This window comes from Vulpes lagopus, chromosome 1, assembly GCF_018345385.1.
Source record: "Vulpes lagopus strain Blue_001 chromosome 1, ASM1834538v1, whole genome shotgun sequence".
Lineage (NCBI taxonomy): Eukaryota > Metazoa > Chordata > Mammalia > Carnivora > Canidae > Vulpes > Vulpes lagopus.
The window spans coordinates 185,121,097-185,139,009 of record NC_054824.1 but is presented as its reverse complement, the minus strand read 5'-3'; the positions used below and the strand labels follow the sequence as shown (position 1 = coordinate 185,139,009).

Sequence of the window (17,913 nt, the reverse complement as noted above, 5' to 3'; positions counted from 1 at the left end):
TCGGAAGGACCTGGCTTCGCGGGGGAAGCGGCCGAGAACCACGCCGACCCGGGCGCCGGGCGGCCGCAGGGAAAGACCAGGGTGCCCAGGTGCCCGCAGTAGAGACCCGGGTGCCCAGGTGGCCGCAGATAGAGACCCGGGTGCCCAGGTGCCCGCAGGTAGAGACCCGGGCGCCCGCGGCCGCAGATAGAGACCCGGGTGCCCAGGTGGCCACAGATAGAGACCCGGGTGCCCAGGTGGCCCGCAGTAGAGACCCGGGTGCCCAGGTGGCCGCAGATAGAGACCCGGGTGCCCAGGTGCCCAGGTGGCCCGCAGTAGAGACCCGGGTGCCCAGGTGGCCGCAGAAGAGACCCGGGTGCCCAGGTGGCCGCAGATAGAGACCCGGGTGCCCAGGTGGCCAAGTGGCCGCAGATAGAGACCCGGGCGCCCAGGTGCCCGTAGATAGAGACCCGTGTGCCCAGGTGGCCACAGGGAGAGACCCGGGCGCCCAGGTGGCCGCAGATAGAGACCCGGGTGCCCAGGTGGCCGCAGATAGAGACCCGGGCGCCCAGGTGCCCGTAGATAGAGACCCGTGTGCCCAGGTGGCCACAGGGAGAGACCCGGGCGCCCAGGTGCCCGCAGGAGAGACCCGGGCGCCCGCGGCCGCAGGTGGAGACCCGGGTGCGCAGGTGCCCGCAGGTGGAGACCCGGGTGCCCGTGCTGGGCGGCCGCAGGGTCGCGGGCTGGTCGCGGGCTGGTCGCGGCTCCCCGCAGGCGCTCACCTGGTGCAGGGCTGTCAAGCCGTCCACGTTGACCGTGTTGATGTCGGCGCCCCTGGCCAGCAGCTTCTTCACCTCGTCGGTGTCCCCGCTGGAGCAGGCGGCCAGGAAGACGGCTCCGTCCTCGAAGCGGACCCGGGGGCTCCCGCGACGCGGCTGCGGCTGCCGCCCCGCGCCTCGCCGCTCCGCGGGCTCCTGCTCCGTCAGCGAGCCCCGCCAGCGCCGAAGCTGCTCAGCCCGCCGCATTCGCGCCGACTCGGCCCGCTTCCCGCCCAGGTGCTCCAGCTCCGCCATGGCTCCGGCCTCCGCGGCTGCGGCTCGAACCACCCCCCGGGACTGAGCGCGGCTCCCGCGGCGCGCCTCAGCCGGGAGCAGAAGGCGGAGACCCCCGCGCCGCCATCTTTACTCCTCCCGCCAGGAGCACCGCCCGCACGCGCCTGCGGCCTCAACACGCAGGCGCTGCCCGAGCCCCGGGTCATCACGGGACTTGTAGTGAGACGCGGACCCCAAGGGCACCCCGGGGCCTTGAGGGAACTACAAATCCCTGGATGCACCAGGAAGGAGGCGAGGACCGGCTGCCCCCTACTTCGCCGCGGGACCCAGAGGGGTCACCTTTGCCCTAAAGCTGGAACTGGGTCCCGGGCCGGCGCCCGCCTCGTCAGGCATGTCGGGAGTTGTAGTTTATTCCTGTGGCGACGGCCGCCTAATCCGGGCTCCCTAAAGATCGCATCAGGGCTTCCAAGTGGAGAAGCAGAAGAAATTATCTCGACTTTCTGTTGGTGAAAACCAGACAGAAAGTACTCGAAACACTCAAATCTATGCCCTGGTTCTAAATCTAGAGTTTCCTTCACGTTATAACACATAATACAGTAATGTGTATTAATCACAGTGAATGTAAATGAATGTGCACGGGGAGGCGGAGCATGGACACATACAGTGTTACATGATACATACATTCTTTCAACCAGACAGGTATATTCTAGGCCCTACAAGGATCCAGGGAAGGATGCATCCCACCGTGGTGCAAAGAACGTGAGCTCTCATTTCAGAGTGAATTCACATCCCTCAACAAGTTACTTGATTTCCCCCCCGAGGCTCTTTCCTTATTTGTAAGGTGGGAATAATAATACTTCACAGAATACTCCTTGGATTCAATACCACGTGCAAGGCTACCTAGTACTAGGCACACAATCAGTTCATGATAAATATTAATTTCTCTTCTTTCTTCCTCCTCCTTCACCTTTTTCACGGATCTTAAATGCTTAGGAGAGTGGATGCCTTATCTTTCATGATTCCCGCCAAGACAATTATGGGGCATACTAAACTCCTAAGGCAACGAAGAGGACATTTTCATATTTAAAGTGATTATAAAATCTGTATTATAAAATCTGTATAATTGATTTAATACCTTAGACACCCCCCGCCCCCCCGCCACAGCTTTAGCCCTGGACATAATTAAATGTGCTGTCCATAGTGAAAGAGAACACATACAATTATTAGGTTCTGTAAGTTTTCAAATAGTCTTATGTTTAAAATTTTTCATTAAAAAACATAACAAAAGTGATGAGGACATTGTAAAGGGAAACTTTATTATATTCCATTGTGAACATTTGTGGGGTGACTCAACTTCCCCTAGATGAACTGAGAATTAAATGGAAAACAATATGCAAATGCAAAGTATTATGTTTAAGAATATGATGTCCATCCACAATATGCTCTTATTTGGTATTCTTAAATACTTTGTAAATACTAATTTTCTTACTACAGCATCTTTGTGAACAATGAAAAACAATGTGCAATAAAATAATCAAGATGTGGGGGCACCTGGGTGGCTTACTCAGTTAAGTGTCTGACTCTTGATTTCAGCTCAGGTTATGATCTCAGGCTTGTGAGATCCAGCCCCTCATTGGGCTTTGCACTCCATGTGGAGCCCGTTCAAGATTCTCTCTCTCCCTCTCCTTCTGCCCCTCACCCTCTACTTCTTCTTCCTCCTTAAAAAAAAGGGGGGAAAAAAAAGAATCAAGATGCAACAAAATATACCTTAGTTTCATTTTCCTTGCTATTGTGCAATAATTTAGTCACTATAGAACCTGTCACCCCTATTGCAATTAAAAATTCTGTATGAGATTTACTTTGTAACTTGTCAAGATGGAAACTCTTCTATTCCAACTCAGCCTCTTGCGGATAAAATTGTCCACAAGCTCTCAAATAGAACTCTCTCTATAGGATAAAAGATATCAGATAGGAAAGAATACCTAGCTATAAGCTTAACCGTCTTCAAGAAACCATCATCAGCTAAACATTGCCAATCTAGATGGTAGACAAAAAAAGTAAAGAGCGGCAAGGTTTTGGCATAAACAAACTGCTGAAATCTCAGGAAGCACATCTGTGACAGCAATCCACATTTACCATTTTAATATTACGTTTCTGAAACACAGTAGCTCCTCAAAAAAATAAGGTATGTATAATTGAACTGTATATTTTACTGACAATGGTTTTCTAATAAGAATTTTTAAAATGTATTTTAGTAATCTCTATCCCCAAAATTAGACTAGAATTTTTCTTTTAAAGATTTTACTTATTTTTTATTCATGAGACACACAAAGAGAGGCAAAGACACAGGCAGAGGGAGAAGCAGGCTCCATGCAGAAAGCATGTGGGACTCGACCCCCAGATCCGAGATCACGCCCTGAGCCAAAGGCAGAGGCTTAACCACTGACCCACCCAGGTGTCCCTCTAATGTTTTAACTGGAGTAAAATTTTCAATCTCCTTGATCAATAATCAAGGAGATCAATAATGTTACATTTCTTTTGGCTGTATTATTTTCACATTCAGAATCAGGGAAGAACTATCTGGCTACAATTGTATAAATAAGCTAACATTGGCCAAGTCCAAGTTAAATCCTTCCGTTCTTGAGATAAATTTAAATAGGGAGAATTCAGCCTCTGTACTAGGAATTCCAGGAAACACTTCCTTACTATATCTAATTTGCTTTTTTTCTCCTCTGAGGTTGTTAGAGTATAATACCCCCCTTTTGTTTTTTTAAAGATTTTATTTATTTATTCACAGACACAGAGAGAGGCGCAGAGACACAGGCAGAGGGAGAGGGAGAAGCAGGCTCCATGCAGGGAGCCGGTCGTGGGACTCGACCCCGCGTCTCCAGGATCACACCCTGGGCTGCAGGCGGCGCCAAACCGCTGCGCCACCGGGGCTGCCCTATAACGCTTTTTGGAGACTGTCCTAGGTTCCTTGGATAATTTAAGTACATACCTACCTGAAAAGAGAGGAATGTATCTTCAGCTATGTCATTACAAAAAGCAGTAATAATTATTATAATCTGAGTAATTTAACTGGCTCAACCAAAAAAAAAAAAAAAAAGTTATGCCATGAAAAAAATAAAATTAATTTGTGTATAATGGCTCAAAAAGTTTTTCAAAATTAAAGTCGCAGAACTTTTTCTCAGAAGTATCTTCCCTAAAACAGGACTTTCTGAGAGTAAACTTTATATAATCAGCCCATTAAACAAACAAGATAGTTTAGGTTTACTAAACAAATAGTCTATACTAAAGTCTTCTATAACCAAATGAGTAAATCCTGACAATCCTATATATAAATAAAATATAATTTTTGTGCTTTTCAAGGTACTAAGTGAGCCAGGCATGATGCATATAGATTCTTGTGTAAAGAAACTTTTGTTAAATATTTCCCCACACATACACTTAAGAAATAAATCACAATATTAGAATGCTCCCTTCTTAAAAGCAAGGACACCTGCACATGGTAAGGAAAGCTTTTCAGCCTGCCCTCTATTCTCGCCAGTTAACAGACCTCCCTCTGGTGGTCAAATGGAAACTGCACATTTAGCCCGTGAGTTTACCTTTTCTTTTCTTTCTTTTTTTTTTTTTTTAAGATTTTATTTATTTATTCATGAGAGACACAGTGAAAGAGAGAGAGAGAGAAAGCAGAGACACAGGCAGAGGGAGAAGCAGGCTCCATGCAGGGAGCCCGACGTGGGACTCGATCCCAGGACTCCAGGATCACACCCTGGGCTGAAGGCGGTGCTAAACCTCTGAGCCACGGGGGCTGCCCTACCTTTTCTTCTTTTATTCGATCCTTTGTTTGGTTGCCAAAATTACTGGCATTTGCTTGTTTTATGATACCATCTCGCCTTTCCACCAGACTCAGCACAGCTGCTGCTCTTTTCCAAGAGGCATTTTAAAGGCTCGTTTCTCAGAGAGCCACCAGAACTGGAATCAAAATACAACTGCATTTGGGGGTAAGCAAGAAAATAAAGGAGGCGTCGAAGGAGTAAAAACAAAGTAGTAAAACAAGCGGCCGGCTCCTGATTTACAACAGAAGACACTCGAGGACGAGTAAATACGAGCGAGAAATGCCAAGCCCCAGCAGCTAACTGCAGGTTGGATGGGCCGGTCCCCGGATTCCTCTGGTCTGCAACGCACAAGCTCCCCTAGTTGAGTCGTTCTTACAGCCAACGTGCGGCCCCCGAGGTGGAGGCGTGGACGCGGAGCCGGTCAACGCGTGGGTCTCGGCAGGGCAGGTCCCGCACCTGCGGCGGGCTCGGGCTCGGGCTCGGGCTCGGGCTCGGGCTCGGTGCTGCGGACCACATGCAGAACCCAGGGCAGGGGCCGAGCCACCCTGGTCTGCACGGTCAGGCGCCCCGGCCGTTGCTCCTATAGGTCACCGGGGCTCCGAAGCCACACAGGGAGCGGAGAGCAGCGAGCTGAGGGTGGGAGGCGCCCAGTGACCCCCAAGGCCAGGCGACCTCCACATGACCTCCAGGCGACCTCCAGATGACCTCTCGATTCAGGCCGGGCCCCGCTCGGGCGCTCACGGAGCCGGGACCGAGCAGTCCAGGCGGGCCTGGCGTCACCCGGCGCTTCCTCCGCCAGGCCCGCGCACCCGAGTCGGGAGGAGCCCGCGGAGCGGCCCATCGGCCTGTTCTGCCCCTCGGGGCTCTGCTGCGGCGATGCTTACCCGGGCGCATCGTGCGCCCCTTTCCCTGCCGCCCGCCGGTGTGTCCTCCGACGCCGCAAACCCGCCAGGCGGAGGCCCTGCGGCAGCGCGGAGTCCGGTCCCGTCACTGCTCCTCCCGGGGGCGGGCTGCAGCGGCTCCCAGCTCCGGCGGCGGCGGTGCCACGGTCAGAACCCGCAGGCCCACGCCCCACCCGCAGCTCCGCGGACTGGCGCACGGCGACGCGCGCTCCGATTTGAAAGTGGCGGGAGCGGAAGCCCGCCCGGAGCGCTGGCCAATGGGAGGCGTCGCCCCGCCCCCGGGGCTCGCCGCGGCCAATCGGAAGCCCCCAGGGGTCCCCGGGGGCGGGGCGACGCCAACCGCCGTGGCGCGCAAGGTGCGTCGGGAGGCGGGAGGCGGGGCGCGCAGGTGAGCGGGACCTGTGGGGTCGGCGGCGGGCGCGGGGCCCCCGGCGGGCGCCGTCCATCCCGAGGTGGAGACGGGAGGAGGTAAAGCGTGGCCGCCCCGGGGCCTGTAGCCGCGCGCGGAGGAGCCGCCGGCGGGGACTATCAGCTCCGGGTGCCCGTGACCTGAGGGGACCTGGGGGGAGGGGCGGGGCTCCGCGGACGCGTCGGCCTCGGGCGTGACCCGGGGTCGCGGGGTCGAGCCCCGCGTCGGGCCCCCGCGGGGACCCTGCCCCCACCCCGTCCCGGCCTGCGTCTCTTGCAAGTGAATGAATAGAATCTTAAAAAAGAGGGAAAAAAAGCACCCCCGGGGCTGAGGGTTGGGCAGCGTCACCGGGGGGGGGGGGGGAGGGGCAGCCGGCGGCGTCTGCAGGGGTGAAGGGGGAGAGACCGCGCGGGTGCGGGGGGCGGGGGCTTCCCGGGCGCAGGCTGGGGCTGGACCGCGGAGAGGCCCCGCGAGCGCCCCCCGCCGGCCGTGTTGGCGGGAGACCTGGGCCTGCCCCGCCCGCCGCCCCCCTGCCCCCCCCCTCCCCTGCCTGTGGTCGCTGTCTCAGGACCCGCCGACCGAGAGGAGCCCCGAGAGGAGCCGACCGAGAAGAGCAGCGCGCATCCGTGCACCGCTGGCCTCCGAAACCGACGGCCTTATGGGCCCACGCCTAGGGCATCTGGGCCGACTTGAAAGATTGCTACAGTCTGAGTCTCTTTCGCAGTCTGCTGTTTTTAAAAGATTTTATTTATTTTTTTATTCATGAGACACAGAGAGAGAGAGAGAGAGGGGCAGAGACCCAGGCAGAGGGAGAAGCAGGCTCCCTGCAGGGAGTGGATGCGGGACTGGATCTCAGGACCCCGGGGTCACGCCCTGGGCTGCAGGCAGGTGCTCAACCCCTGAGCCTCCCCCCCCCCCCCCACCGGGCGTCCCAGGTAGAAATAGCTAAACAGGGAATGTATGGGATTAAAATTAAAAATTTTACTGTAGTTGTACAAGTTAATCACTCGGCCTTTTAATGTTTAAGTCTTTGTGAACGAGCCTGGAATAAATCAGCACATCTAAGCCCCACCGAGTCTGCGTTTCCTGCCAAGTTGAATTTAAGTTCACAAAACTGAGAACCAGATCCCGAGATGTATGTATGTATTTTAGGGGGTGATTCTTTTATTTTATTTTTTATTTTTTTATTTTTTTTTTATGATAGTCACAGAGAGAGAGAGAGGCAGAGACACAGGCAGAGGGAGAAGCAGGCTCCATGCACCGGGAGCCCGAGGTGGGACTCAATCCCGGGTCTCCAGGATCATGCCCTGGGCCAAAGACAGGCGCTAAACCACTGCACCACCCAGGGATCCCTTAGGGGGTGGTTCTTAAACACCTGCGGAAGAGCAGAGGATCAAGAATAACCAAGACAAAAAAAAAAAAATAGAATAACCAAGACATTCCAGAAGAAAAAGAATAAGGTGGAGGAACTCACGTTACTATATATCAGGTCTTATTGATATATATCAATAATTGATATAGATATAGATATCAAGGCTTATTAATAAGCTACAGTTAATTCAAACAGTGAGGTATTGGCTCAAAGATAATCCAGTTGTGAGCAGTGGAACACATGGAAGAATCCCGAAACAGATCCACACACACATATATGCAAATTTTAGTTCATGACCGTATCGGTGGGGAAAGGATGGCCCTTCCAATAAAAAGGACTAGGAGACTCGCTTATTCATATGGAGGAAAAGATCCAGAATTGACCTCTGCCTCACGCTACGCACAAAAATCAATTCCTACTACATTAAAGACTTACGTTTGTAAAACATTAAGAAGATGTAGGCAAATACCTAAGTTTGGGGGTAAGGAAAACTAATACATAAAAACGTAAGTGTAAAGGAAAAGATTTTAAGATTATATTAAAGTTAATAGTTGTGTGTCTGTCAAAAGACACAAATAAAGTGGGAAGACAAAGCCACAGACTGGGAGGTAGAATACCTAACTCATAATATCAAAAGATCGGTGTTGGGGCGTCTAGGTGGCTCAGTGGTTTAGCACCTGCCTTTGCCCCAGGGTGTGACCCCGGGGTCCCAGGATCGAGTCCCACGTCGGGCTCCCTGCATGGAGCCTGTTTCTCCCTCTGCCTGTGTCTCTGCCTCTCTCTCTGTGTCTCTCATGAATAAATAAATAAAATTCAAAAAAAAAAAAAAAAAGATCAGTGTCCTTTGAGCAGCAGCTAGAGGGAGAACTAGAATTACGAAGGGTGTTAAGTGTGTGTTGGTGTGGGTGTTAGATGAGCGAGATTTTGAGCGTATTTGAATGTTGGTGGGGAAAGGATTGGAAATTCTAAAGAATCGGGAGGATGTGGAAGAGAGAACCTCAGACATGTAGCATTCACTTAGAAATATCTCAGAGTGAGACTGTTTCCGTGATTTTCATTCCCTTCTCACAAAGCATGTATCGACTCCCTTCCACAGCTAATACCTGTTAAGCCCTTTCTATGCCAGGCATACTGAGGATGCAGTGGGGAGCAAAATTAGAGCCCGGCTCCACTTTGTGAGTTTGTAATTCATCAGTGGAAACAGACGTTAATTGAAACTTGTAGTGTTTTTATTGTTTGTAGAACGTTTTGCATTTTTTACCCTTTATTTTGAAAATTTGTTTGAATAGATAGCAGGAAGGAAATGGGAAAAACTCAGATTCCTTTCTCAGAATAGGGATTAATATGAAGAATGTGTTTTGTTTTTCACTAAATTGAAGCCATGTGCTAAAAACTCAAGTTACCATTGCTGCCTATTTCACGGTTGCCCCTTTTCTCCCTAGTGAATCCCAACCAGCTTCTAGTGCGGTACAGTGAACTGCGTGTGTTCCTTCTACTTGGGGACCATGCAGAGAGCTTCACGTCTAAAGAGAGAGCTGAACTTGTTAGCCACAGAGCCACCCCCAGGCATCACTTGCTGGCAAGATAACGACCAAATGGACGATCTGCGAGCTCGTAGGTATCATGTCATGCCTATGACCACCCTATTAAAGATTATGCTGAAATCTGAACCTTTGTATATTCTAAAGTAGGGGAACGGTGGCAAGGTCAGAGTGCCACACTGTCCTTCTAAACCTAATTTGTTTGTCTGTATAAAAGGTTTGCTTGACGTTTCTTCTTTGGCCTTTTTTTATACCTTTTGTTGATTTGTAGCTGAGATTTTGGGCATCAGCTCTGAAGGAGTGTTTAGACTAAAGATGACCCTCTCAAATGACTGAGGCCAGCAGGAAACATAAATAATTAGAATGCTGCGGTACAGACAAAACAAGTCTGCAGCTTATATCTGACTTGTGGTCAGTATCGTCCAACTTCTGTTTTAATCTTGTCCTTTGTTTGACACTGTCAGCTTTTGGGGTACATTACATTAGTGCATTGCATGAGAGCTTGTTAAACCCCTGAGAGACTTCTTGTTCTGGACCCAGCTTTTCTTTAGGACCTCAGACTTTGTTAGTACTGTTTGGTGTGGTCATTCACATCATCCGATTACCTCTTCATTTCTTCTTTTAAGAAATATTAGGTGCGGCTGACACACCTTACGAAAAAGGTGTTTTCAAGCTGGAAGTTACCATTCCTGAGAGGTTAGTGTGGATTAGTTTTTGTTTTGTTTTGCTTCAGAGAGAGAGCACATACAGAGTGGGGCAGGGGCAGAGGGAAAAGGGAGAATCTTAAGCAGGCTCTACGCCCAGTGTGGGGCTTGATCTCAACGACCCTGATCCAAAATCAAGATCAGCTGATCAGGTCATGACCTGAGCGGAAATTGAGTTGCACGCTTAATGGACTGAGCCACCCAGGCACCCAGAGTGAATTAGATTCTAAACTTAGAGGGTAAAGTATGATTATTGGAAGATAGAGTAATGTAGTAGAATGTTAAATGTAGGAGTTAAAGGTCCTAGGTTTTAATCCTAGTCTTACCATGATCTAATGTGACCTTGGGCAAGTTAGTTTAATCTCTCTGGAGTTCAAATTCCATCTCTAAAAATGGACTAGATCATATCTAAGGCCCCTCTTTTCTTCCCCTTGTCGTACTGTCAGCAGTCTGAGTTGCATTTCACAACTGAAGGCATCTCAACTGATACACTGGGTTATCCAGGAACCCCCAAATCTGGCTTAAGTATGCATGAGCATAGGACAAAAGACTGGAATAAAATCATTTCTGGGCCTTAAGAAGAAAACTAATTTTGAAAAATGGGTTCAAGGATTCTGGAGAAGTTGGAAGTTGATGAAGTGGGAAACAAAAGAAATTTGTATTTTCAGTTTATGCCATCATGTCGTTACTGGATTTCTTCATTGCTAAGAGACACATAAAATTGATAATTTAAACCATTTTTTTAAGTGTTTGGTTCAGTGGAATTAAGTACAGTTGTACTGTATGCACCTGTCACCATAGTCCATCCCCAAAACCTTCATATTCCCAGACTGAAACTCCATACCCATTCAACAGTAACTTGCTCCCCTTCTCCCAGCACCTGGCAACCACCGTCTACTTTCTGTCTCTCTGTTAATTCAGGTCTCCTCTAGTTCTCATCAGGGGAGTTGTAGTTGTGGTTTTGTGCAGAATGGGGAAAGGAAAAAATGAATGTGTAACTGTCAATATGTAGATGTCTATTCACCAGGTCAGATGCTGGCCAAACTTGTTAAAGTAGCTTAATAATCATGTGATATGTCAGTTCAGAAAATAGACTGGAAATTTTCCAAAGCTTGAGTCTCACTAAAAAGGCATAATAACTGAATGCATTGGGGGTGGGGGGGCGCGCGCCAGGGTGGTTCAGTTGGTTAAGTGTCTGACTCTTGATTTTGGCTCAGGTCATGATCCCAGGGTTGTGGGATTGAGCCCTACATGGGCTCTGTGCTCATCGGGGTGGGGGTGGGGGGGTCTGCTTAAGATTCTTCCTCTCTTACCCCTCCCCCCCACATGGGCGCGCTTGCTCGCGTGCTCTCTCTCTCTCTCAGATGAATAAATCTTTAAAAAAAAAAAGAAACAAATGCAATGTATAAATCTTAATTGGATCCTGTTTTTCAGAACCTATCTAAAAAAAACTGGGTGGAGGGCAAATGAAATCTAAAGAGCAAATGATACTGGGGAATAAATTTTTGATTTTTTCATAGGTATACTGATAATATTGCTGATATATAGGAGAATGACTTTTCTCTTGGGAGATATGTGCTGAAGTATTTAGAGGTTAAAGTGGTTGATCTAGGTGGTGGGTACAGGAGTGTTCTTAATGCTGTTATTTCAACTTTTCTATTGTTTGTAAGTTTCATAATAAAAATTTGAGGAGAGAATAGGTTTGCCTCTCAAAGGCTGTCTTCCTGATTAGTCACCAGGAAGCTGTTTGTAATATGTGTATGATGAAGCAATACTTTAATAAAAATTCCCCATTGTCCTATGCTTTCAAAGGTACCCCTTTGAACCTCCTCAGATCCGATTTCTGACCCCCATCTATCATCCAAACATTGATTCTGCCGGGAGGATTTGTCTGGATGTTCTCAAATTGCCACCAAAGGTGAGCGGAGGGTCAAGGGTGGACACAGCATTCTGTGGTTCCCATCTATAAAACTTGAATTAGAGCATCACACTCTTAGTAATACAAAAGCAGCTGCTTATCTGTCTGTGTATAGGGCGCCTGGAGACCATCTCTCAACATTGCAACTGTGTTGACTTCTATTCAGCTGCTCATGTCGGAACCCAACCCTGATGACCCGCTCATGGCAGACATAGTAAGTGTCCTCTTTTCCTCCGCAGCACAGGTCCTCCTTTCTTCATACCTCTGACTTTTCATTTGTGAGGGTAGCTGTGGCAGCTGCAACGTAACCACTGCAAATCATTTTTCTCTCCATTGACTCTTCTTTGATTTCCTCTCAGTCCTCCGAATTTAAATACAATAAGCCAGTCTTCCTCAAGAATGCCAGGCAGTGGACAGAGAAGCATGCAAGACAGAAACAGGAGGTATGGTAATTGTACAGTTCTGATTGTGCTACTGTCGTTAGTCCATTAAAAGTGTATTTATCTGTACATGTGTAAGTGGTTATTAACTTTGCCAAATTTGTACTGTACTCTAGAGTAGCTGATTGGTCTTTTTCACCTATGACAACTTTCTAAATAATTATCCAACAAAATAGCCTAGCAGCTCAACCAGCAGGAGCTATTTCCTGACAGTTGTCATCTGTTGACAACACTAGAGGGCAGGCATCATCTGCTTAGTCTTTTTTTTATATTCTTGAAGTTAGCAGGGAGAGCTGAGAAGTAGCTCCGAGTCTCTCAGTTTTCTTGTTTAACACCGAGAAGGGACTATTGCAGGAATCAGGAATGAGAGAGGTTATAGGAGAGAGGGGAAAACTAACATATCTTATGGGATCGTTTGTAGAAAGGAGAAGGAAAAATCTCCCCAGTTTAAGTGGACAGAGCTTCCTCATTCAACAGTACAAATGCTAGGAAGACAAGGATTTGCATATGCTGGTTCTTGCTGGATTACAACATCCTTCAGGTTGCATTAAGTAGCAGTTACTTGTGAAAAGAAATAAAAACTTAAAACATAGAAAGATTGAGGAAGATGCTTTTGAAGGGAATATCCTATACAACAGGCAACAAAGAAGTACTTGGAAATAATATTACAGCACTTTGTTCTCCATCCTGGTGTTAGTGTGAACCTTACATTTTACCGTGTCTGCTCCTTTTTAGGCTGATGAGGAAGAGATGCCTGATGATCTACCGGAGGCTGGTGACTCGGGGGTATGCAACACAGCACAGAAAAGGAAAGCCAGGCCCCTGGGAAGCATAGAAAAGAAATTTTGCCCTGATGCTTAGGGGCTTGTCCTGGTCATAGTTAATATATTCTTTGTTAAGATGGTCTAAGTTGCCTGTCTTTCTTGAAATTTTTCTTTGTGTTTGATGACATTATCACTTTTAATATCCTATAAAACAGACCTTGTGTACTTACGTATTCTGTTCTACATTGATTCTCGGGAGGGTAGTTTGTTTTATTTAACTTGTACATACGTATTTTGAAACCTTTTAAACCTGAAAAATAAATAACCACTTAATGTTGAGTGTGTGTTTATCCTGAATGTGTGTCTGGGAGCAAACCGTCCAGAAAGCTAGATAGTAAGAATGTTAAAATATTTGGAATTGTTGTCTTTTATTTTGCCAACTCACTAACATCACTAGGGACATTGAATGTTTGACGTAGATGTAAAATAGCTGTTGGAAACAATTCAGTTACCACTAGGCTTTTAGGGATTCTAGGTTTGCGGAAGTTTTAACAGAATGTGGGGGACGCCTGGGTGGCTCAGTGGTTTAGCACCTGCCTTCAGCTCAGGATGTGATCCTGGGGTCCCGGGATTGAGTCCCGCATCAGGCTCCCTGCATGGAGCCTGCTTCTCCCTCTGCCTCTGTCTCTCATGAATAAATAAATAAAATCTTAAAAAAAAAAAAAAAAAAAAAAAAAAAACCCAATGGGGGAATAAGGTAATGTGTACTTTTTTTTTTTTTTTTCCAGTTTTCACTTTTTGTGATTTACACAGCTGGTCAGAATTACTATGGTAATAAATATTTATTGACTACTTGTTACGTACCAAGTATTGTGCTAGTGTTTGAGAATATAATGGTGAAAAAAATCAGACATGAATAGGGATTTTTGTAATCAATTTCTATCTCTAGCCTCATTTCATGGCAAGTACTACTCTTGACAGGTGCCAAATTTGAATCTCCAGGTTTTTATAATCACGATTTTATAAGCTACTTGGACTTTATTATTCTATTGAGATGGCAGAGAAAGCAGATTCGAGCAGAAATCCGTTGAAGTGGAAAGAGGCTGCCCGTGCTCAGTGAAAGACTTTGTGAGGAATGTAGATATTAGGAGTCCTGGGTAGAAAAATAAAGACTGTAATGTCCCTGTCCATATCCCAGGGTAGCAGTTTTATCGCAGTGCAGTGATTGTATATCTAGGGCTGGGCACCAGGTACGTAAACTAGTACATCTCTGAACAGGCAGTTTCCACTCCTCCACCTGTGAGTCAGTTATCTCGTATCCTCGCTCACACAGCCTGCCGCAGAACACGGGTGGTATTGGACACGAGGCAAACAAAACAAGAAGTGTGAATTTATATAATCCAGTAACGACATGATGGCATAAACTGAAAATACAAATTTCTTTTGTTTCCCCCACTTCATCAACTTCCAACTTCTCCAGAATCCTTGAACCCATTTTTCAAAATTAGTTTTCTTCTTAAGGCCCAGAAATGATTTTATTCCAGTCTTTTGTCCTATGCTCATGCATACTTAAGCCAGATTTGGGGGGTTCCTCGATAACCCAGTGTATCAGTTGAGATGCCTTCAGTTGTGAAATGCAACTCAGACTGCTGACAGTACGACAAGGACGTTCTAATGGAATAAATGGAAGGGGTAGGATGAGCATCTGGCTTGGTGTGTCCAGAGGCCCAGCGATACCAAGATGTCAGTCTTTCCACCTGCCATCCGGAGTAACCATACTCCCCGTCCAGAGTGACTCCCAGCAGCAGTCAGGACTATGTAGTTCAGGACTTTCTAATTCAAACCCAGCAGGCCGCGGAGCACAAGCTCCTGTGATTGGACCACCCTGAAGCCAGTCGCTGTGGTCAGGGAAATGCCATGTGCTGACGGAGCAGGGTCGGAAGCCAGACATGAAAGAGAAGACGGACTTGGAATAGTTGTAGGGAAGGAGCCCCTGGTATGGGCCAAACCTCCCACACAACTGACCCCTTACCAGGTCTGGGCGGCTCCACCGGCCACTTCCTCCTCTAACGCTGGTTGAAGCCATCTCCTCTGCCTTGTACTGTAGTCGCAGCCTTTCCCCGTCGCCTTGCTTCCAGCCTTCACCCTCCACAGTCTATGCTTCTCACCGCAGCAAGAATAATCTTTTGATGATGTAAAGGCCGGATTTCACTTTCCTCCTTAAAACCCCTCTGAATGGCTTCCTTTTCAAATTAGGAAAAAAAAAATCCAGTCTCCTTCCCTGGGCCAGAAGACCCTGATCGAGCCCTGCTTGATCCATCCATCCTTACAGCAAACCCTCTACCCCCATCCAGCACACTCCAGCCACACAAGCCACTTCCAAGCTCCTGAACACACCTAGCTCATTCCTTCGGGGATTTCTACATCGTCCATGATGGTCTCGGTTCGATTGGAGCTACCCCAGAAAGTCCTTGTCTAGCCCATCCTAAAGGAGCACCTCAAGTCCCGGGCACCCCAGCCTGTAGCCCATTACCCTGATTGACTCTATTCATGCCATTTGTACCTATCAGAAAACGTGTCCGTTGTGTGAACATTCTCCGATTCCAAGTCCTGGGGCTCTAGGGGCAGCAAGAAACTTCTAATTGTAAGAAAAACAGCCAAAAATGATTAGAACTCATCTGTCCATCTCTGACTTGGCAAATACAGAGGACTTGGGCTAGAGAGCAGAAATGACAGAAAATGGGAATGAGGAAAGCCCAGGTCCCTACCTCCAACCCCAGGAACGCCGGGAAAGGGTTAAAAGCATGGACACCGGGGTCAAGGAGCCCACAGAGAGCCCCTGCAGGGCTGCTTACCAGCTCCGTGCCCCCAGTATGCTACTCAATCTTCCTGGGCTTTGGGTTTCCCCCACAGAATGGGGATAACGGTAGCACCTAGCTCAGGAGGTGGCTGTAAGGATTGACTAGATGATGCACGCAGCACCCAGGACAGGGCCTGGCACAGTGCTGACATTCCTGGGTGCTTAGCTGGGGGCTGGGGGTGGACACACAGTGGTGCGAGCACAGTTAGGCCCCGAAGAGTGGTTCTGCGCCCTTGCCTACGCAGTCTGCCCCGCTCCTAGGACGAGCTGAGCCGTTCCCCAGCTACAAACCCCTAATTAAAGAGGAGAGATGACATCCGTGACTGATCATATAAACACTGCAGATTCCAAGCTCCCCTCTCCTGCTGCCCCCATTCCCTCTCCCCACCTCTCCCCAAAAGCTATCTAAATAAGACCAGATTTTACCACCCACCTTGTGGGCAGTCTCTACGCGAAGGCTGGGGACTAGCGATTTATCCTTCGGCTGCTGTGGGAATTCAACACACACAAATAAAGCTCCTTTTCCAGCCAAGTGTGTATTTTTCCATCAGCGTGTGGCCCCCGTGCCCAGGCTGTCCTGTTTAGGTCGAGGGGGCCCGAGGGAGGGAAAGCAGAGGGGGGAGGGGGCTGCGGCTTCCGAACCTGCTCCGGGCCCAGAGTCCTGCCCGGGGCTGCCAGGGGAGCCCGGGAGAGGCCGGGTGGGCCCGGGGTGAGGGACGCAGACCCCGCTGTCTCCCAGCTTCTTGGCAAGTTGCCCCGGCTCCCGCCACGGCCCCACCGAGTGCCCATCCCTGGCTCCAGCTCTCAGTCCCCGTCGAGGATGACAGGCTGTCCAGTGTCCCTCCCGGCCCTGCTCCAGGCTTCTCCCCGTCACGTGCCTGCCTTTCCCCTGACCCGCAGCCTCACTGGACTACAGCCCGTTCCTCCCACGGTCTGCATCCTTTAAGCAGGACCTGGCCACCAGCCTCAGGAGAGGCCCTGCCGACGGATCCTTCTCCCAGACCTCCCATCAGAGGCAACTTCCTCTTGGGGACGGGAGGAGGTGCTGGTGGTGGTGGCCCTAAGTTCCAACTCATCTGCTAGGCTCTCTGCCGACCTGGGCGCTGTGTCTGGGGCACTTGCCCCAACAGGGTCAGGTGGTGAAGTGGCCCCTTCGGGGGGAAAGTCCAGGCTTCCCTCCGCGGATCGCCCATGACCGTATGGACGCTGCTCCAGTATTGAAGCTCTGTCTCCTCGGTTCCCCGAGAGTAGCTGTGGGCCAATGGGCAGCTCCTCTCCTTCGGTTTCCTCCTCTACAAAATAGGAGGGAGCTTACCTGGCCTCACGTGTCTGCAGGTGCTGACATCTGGCCGTCCTGCGCTTCTCAAACTACCTGTGGGATCCAAGGACACAGCCGCCGGTGTCAGGCTCGTGATGACACAGGTGAGGTGGCCTTGGCTACCTTGTCACCTGCCCTTTCCATTCTCCCCCCCACCTGATATGTTACCTTTGTGACCCCCCCAGGTTAACTGAGCACCTTGTGTGCGAGGCCCTGTGGGAAGGGCTGACCCCACGACGGTGGGTGCGTCCAACAGGCTGGGGTCCCAGGGGGCCTGCCTGCGAGCCGTCCACTGCCAGGGGAGGCCAGCTGCGACCACCACGCCTGTCCGCGGCCCCATCGGAGGACCAGCCTTGACCCATACGCCCCGGGCCCACGCGGGAGCCGGCCTCGGGTGCCACCTCATGGAGGGAGGGCGGTGCGGCTCCGGGGCCAAGGAAGCGGAGGGTGCACAGGGGCCTGAGGAGCCCCGGGTCCGGGCCGCGGGCACAGCCACGAGCTGGAGGAAGCGGTGAGGTCGGGGAAGATGCTATTACCCCAGACACCGTCGTCGTTAACATCAGCGCCTCTGCGGGGCAGTGATGCCCCCACGCTCCCCGGGCACAGGGCTCCCGTCCTGCCTCCGGGTCTCCTCCTGGCGCCTGGAACCTGCCCTCCTGCAAGGGCCGCTGCCTTCCACGGCCGCCACATGGTCAGGGAGCACCCAGGGCGGCTCAGGGCAGCGTCCAGGCCCACGTGGCAGGGCTGCAGGGAGTGCGGCGGGGGAGGCGCCCCGGAGGCCCAGCGGTGCGGGTTCACGTGGCTCCCAGGCCCCG

At 50.2% G+C, this 17,913-nt stretch overlaps 2 protein-coding genes across 12 annotated transcripts in view; one reads left to right on the top strand and one right to left on the bottom strand.

Annotated features, from left to right (window-relative positions):
• The window catches only part of PPP1R12B (protein phosphatase 1 regulatory subunit 12B), a 205,852-nt gene extending 204,659 nt beyond the window's left edge, over window positions 1-1,193 (bottom strand). For 2 of the 7 annotated variants that reach the window (XM_041759164.1, XM_041759205.1), the window contains exon 1: window positions 762-1,193. In XM_041759164.1, coding sequence (XP_041615098.1) covers window positions 762-1,052 — 291 coding nt within the window. In that variant the 5' untranslated portion in view covers window positions 1,053-1,193. The remainder of the gene's footprint in view (window positions 1-761) is intronic. The other 5 variants (XM_041759157.1, XM_041759183.1, XM_041759173.1 and 2 more) reach the window with 3 other exon arrangements.
• Window positions 1,194-6,132: 4,939 nt separating this feature from the next.
• Window positions 6,133-13,259, top strand: UBE2T (ubiquitin conjugating enzyme E2 T). 5 transcript variants are annotated; one of them, XM_041768659.1, is made up of 8 exons: window positions 7,020-7,069; window positions 7,209-7,316; window positions 8,996-9,167; window positions 9,721-9,790; window positions 11,611-11,716; window positions 11,832-11,930; window positions 12,076-12,159; window positions 12,892-13,259. In XM_041768659.1, the coding sequence occupies exons 3-8, from the start codon at window positions 9,059-9,061 to the stop codon at window positions 13,015-13,017; spliced, it is 594 nt and encodes a 197-aa protein (XP_041624593.1). In that variant the 5' UTR covers window positions 7,020-7,069; window positions 7,209-7,316; window positions 8,996-9,058; the 3' UTR covers window positions 13,018-13,259. The 5 variants fall into 5 exon arrangements, with proteins under 5 accessions (XP_041624691.1, XP_041624504.1, XP_041624593.1 ...); XM_041768500.1 differs by having other exon boundaries at window positions 7,209-7,320; XM_041768757.1 differs by lacking the exons at window positions 7,020-7,069; window positions 7,209-7,316 and adding an exon at window positions 6,133-6,160.
• The last annotated feature ends 4,654 nt before the right edge of the window (window positions 13,260-17,913 follow it).

What these genes read in the sequence shown, in the direction of transcription:
- UBE2T (XM_041768757.1), top strand. Translation starts at nt 9,059, where the DNA reads ATGCAGAGAGCTTCACGTCTAAAGAGAGAGCTGAACTTGTTAGCCACA. An exon ending in AATGGACGATCTGCGAGCTC is followed by an intron (nt 9,168 to 9,720) that starts GTAGGTATCATG and finishes TCTTCTTTTAAG; the next exon opens with AAATATTAGGTGCGGCTGAC. An exon ending in GAAGTTACCATTCCTGAGAG is followed by an intron (nt 9,791 to 11,610) that starts GTTAGTGTGGAT and finishes ATGCTTTCAAAG; the next exon opens with GTACCCCTTTGAACCTCCTC.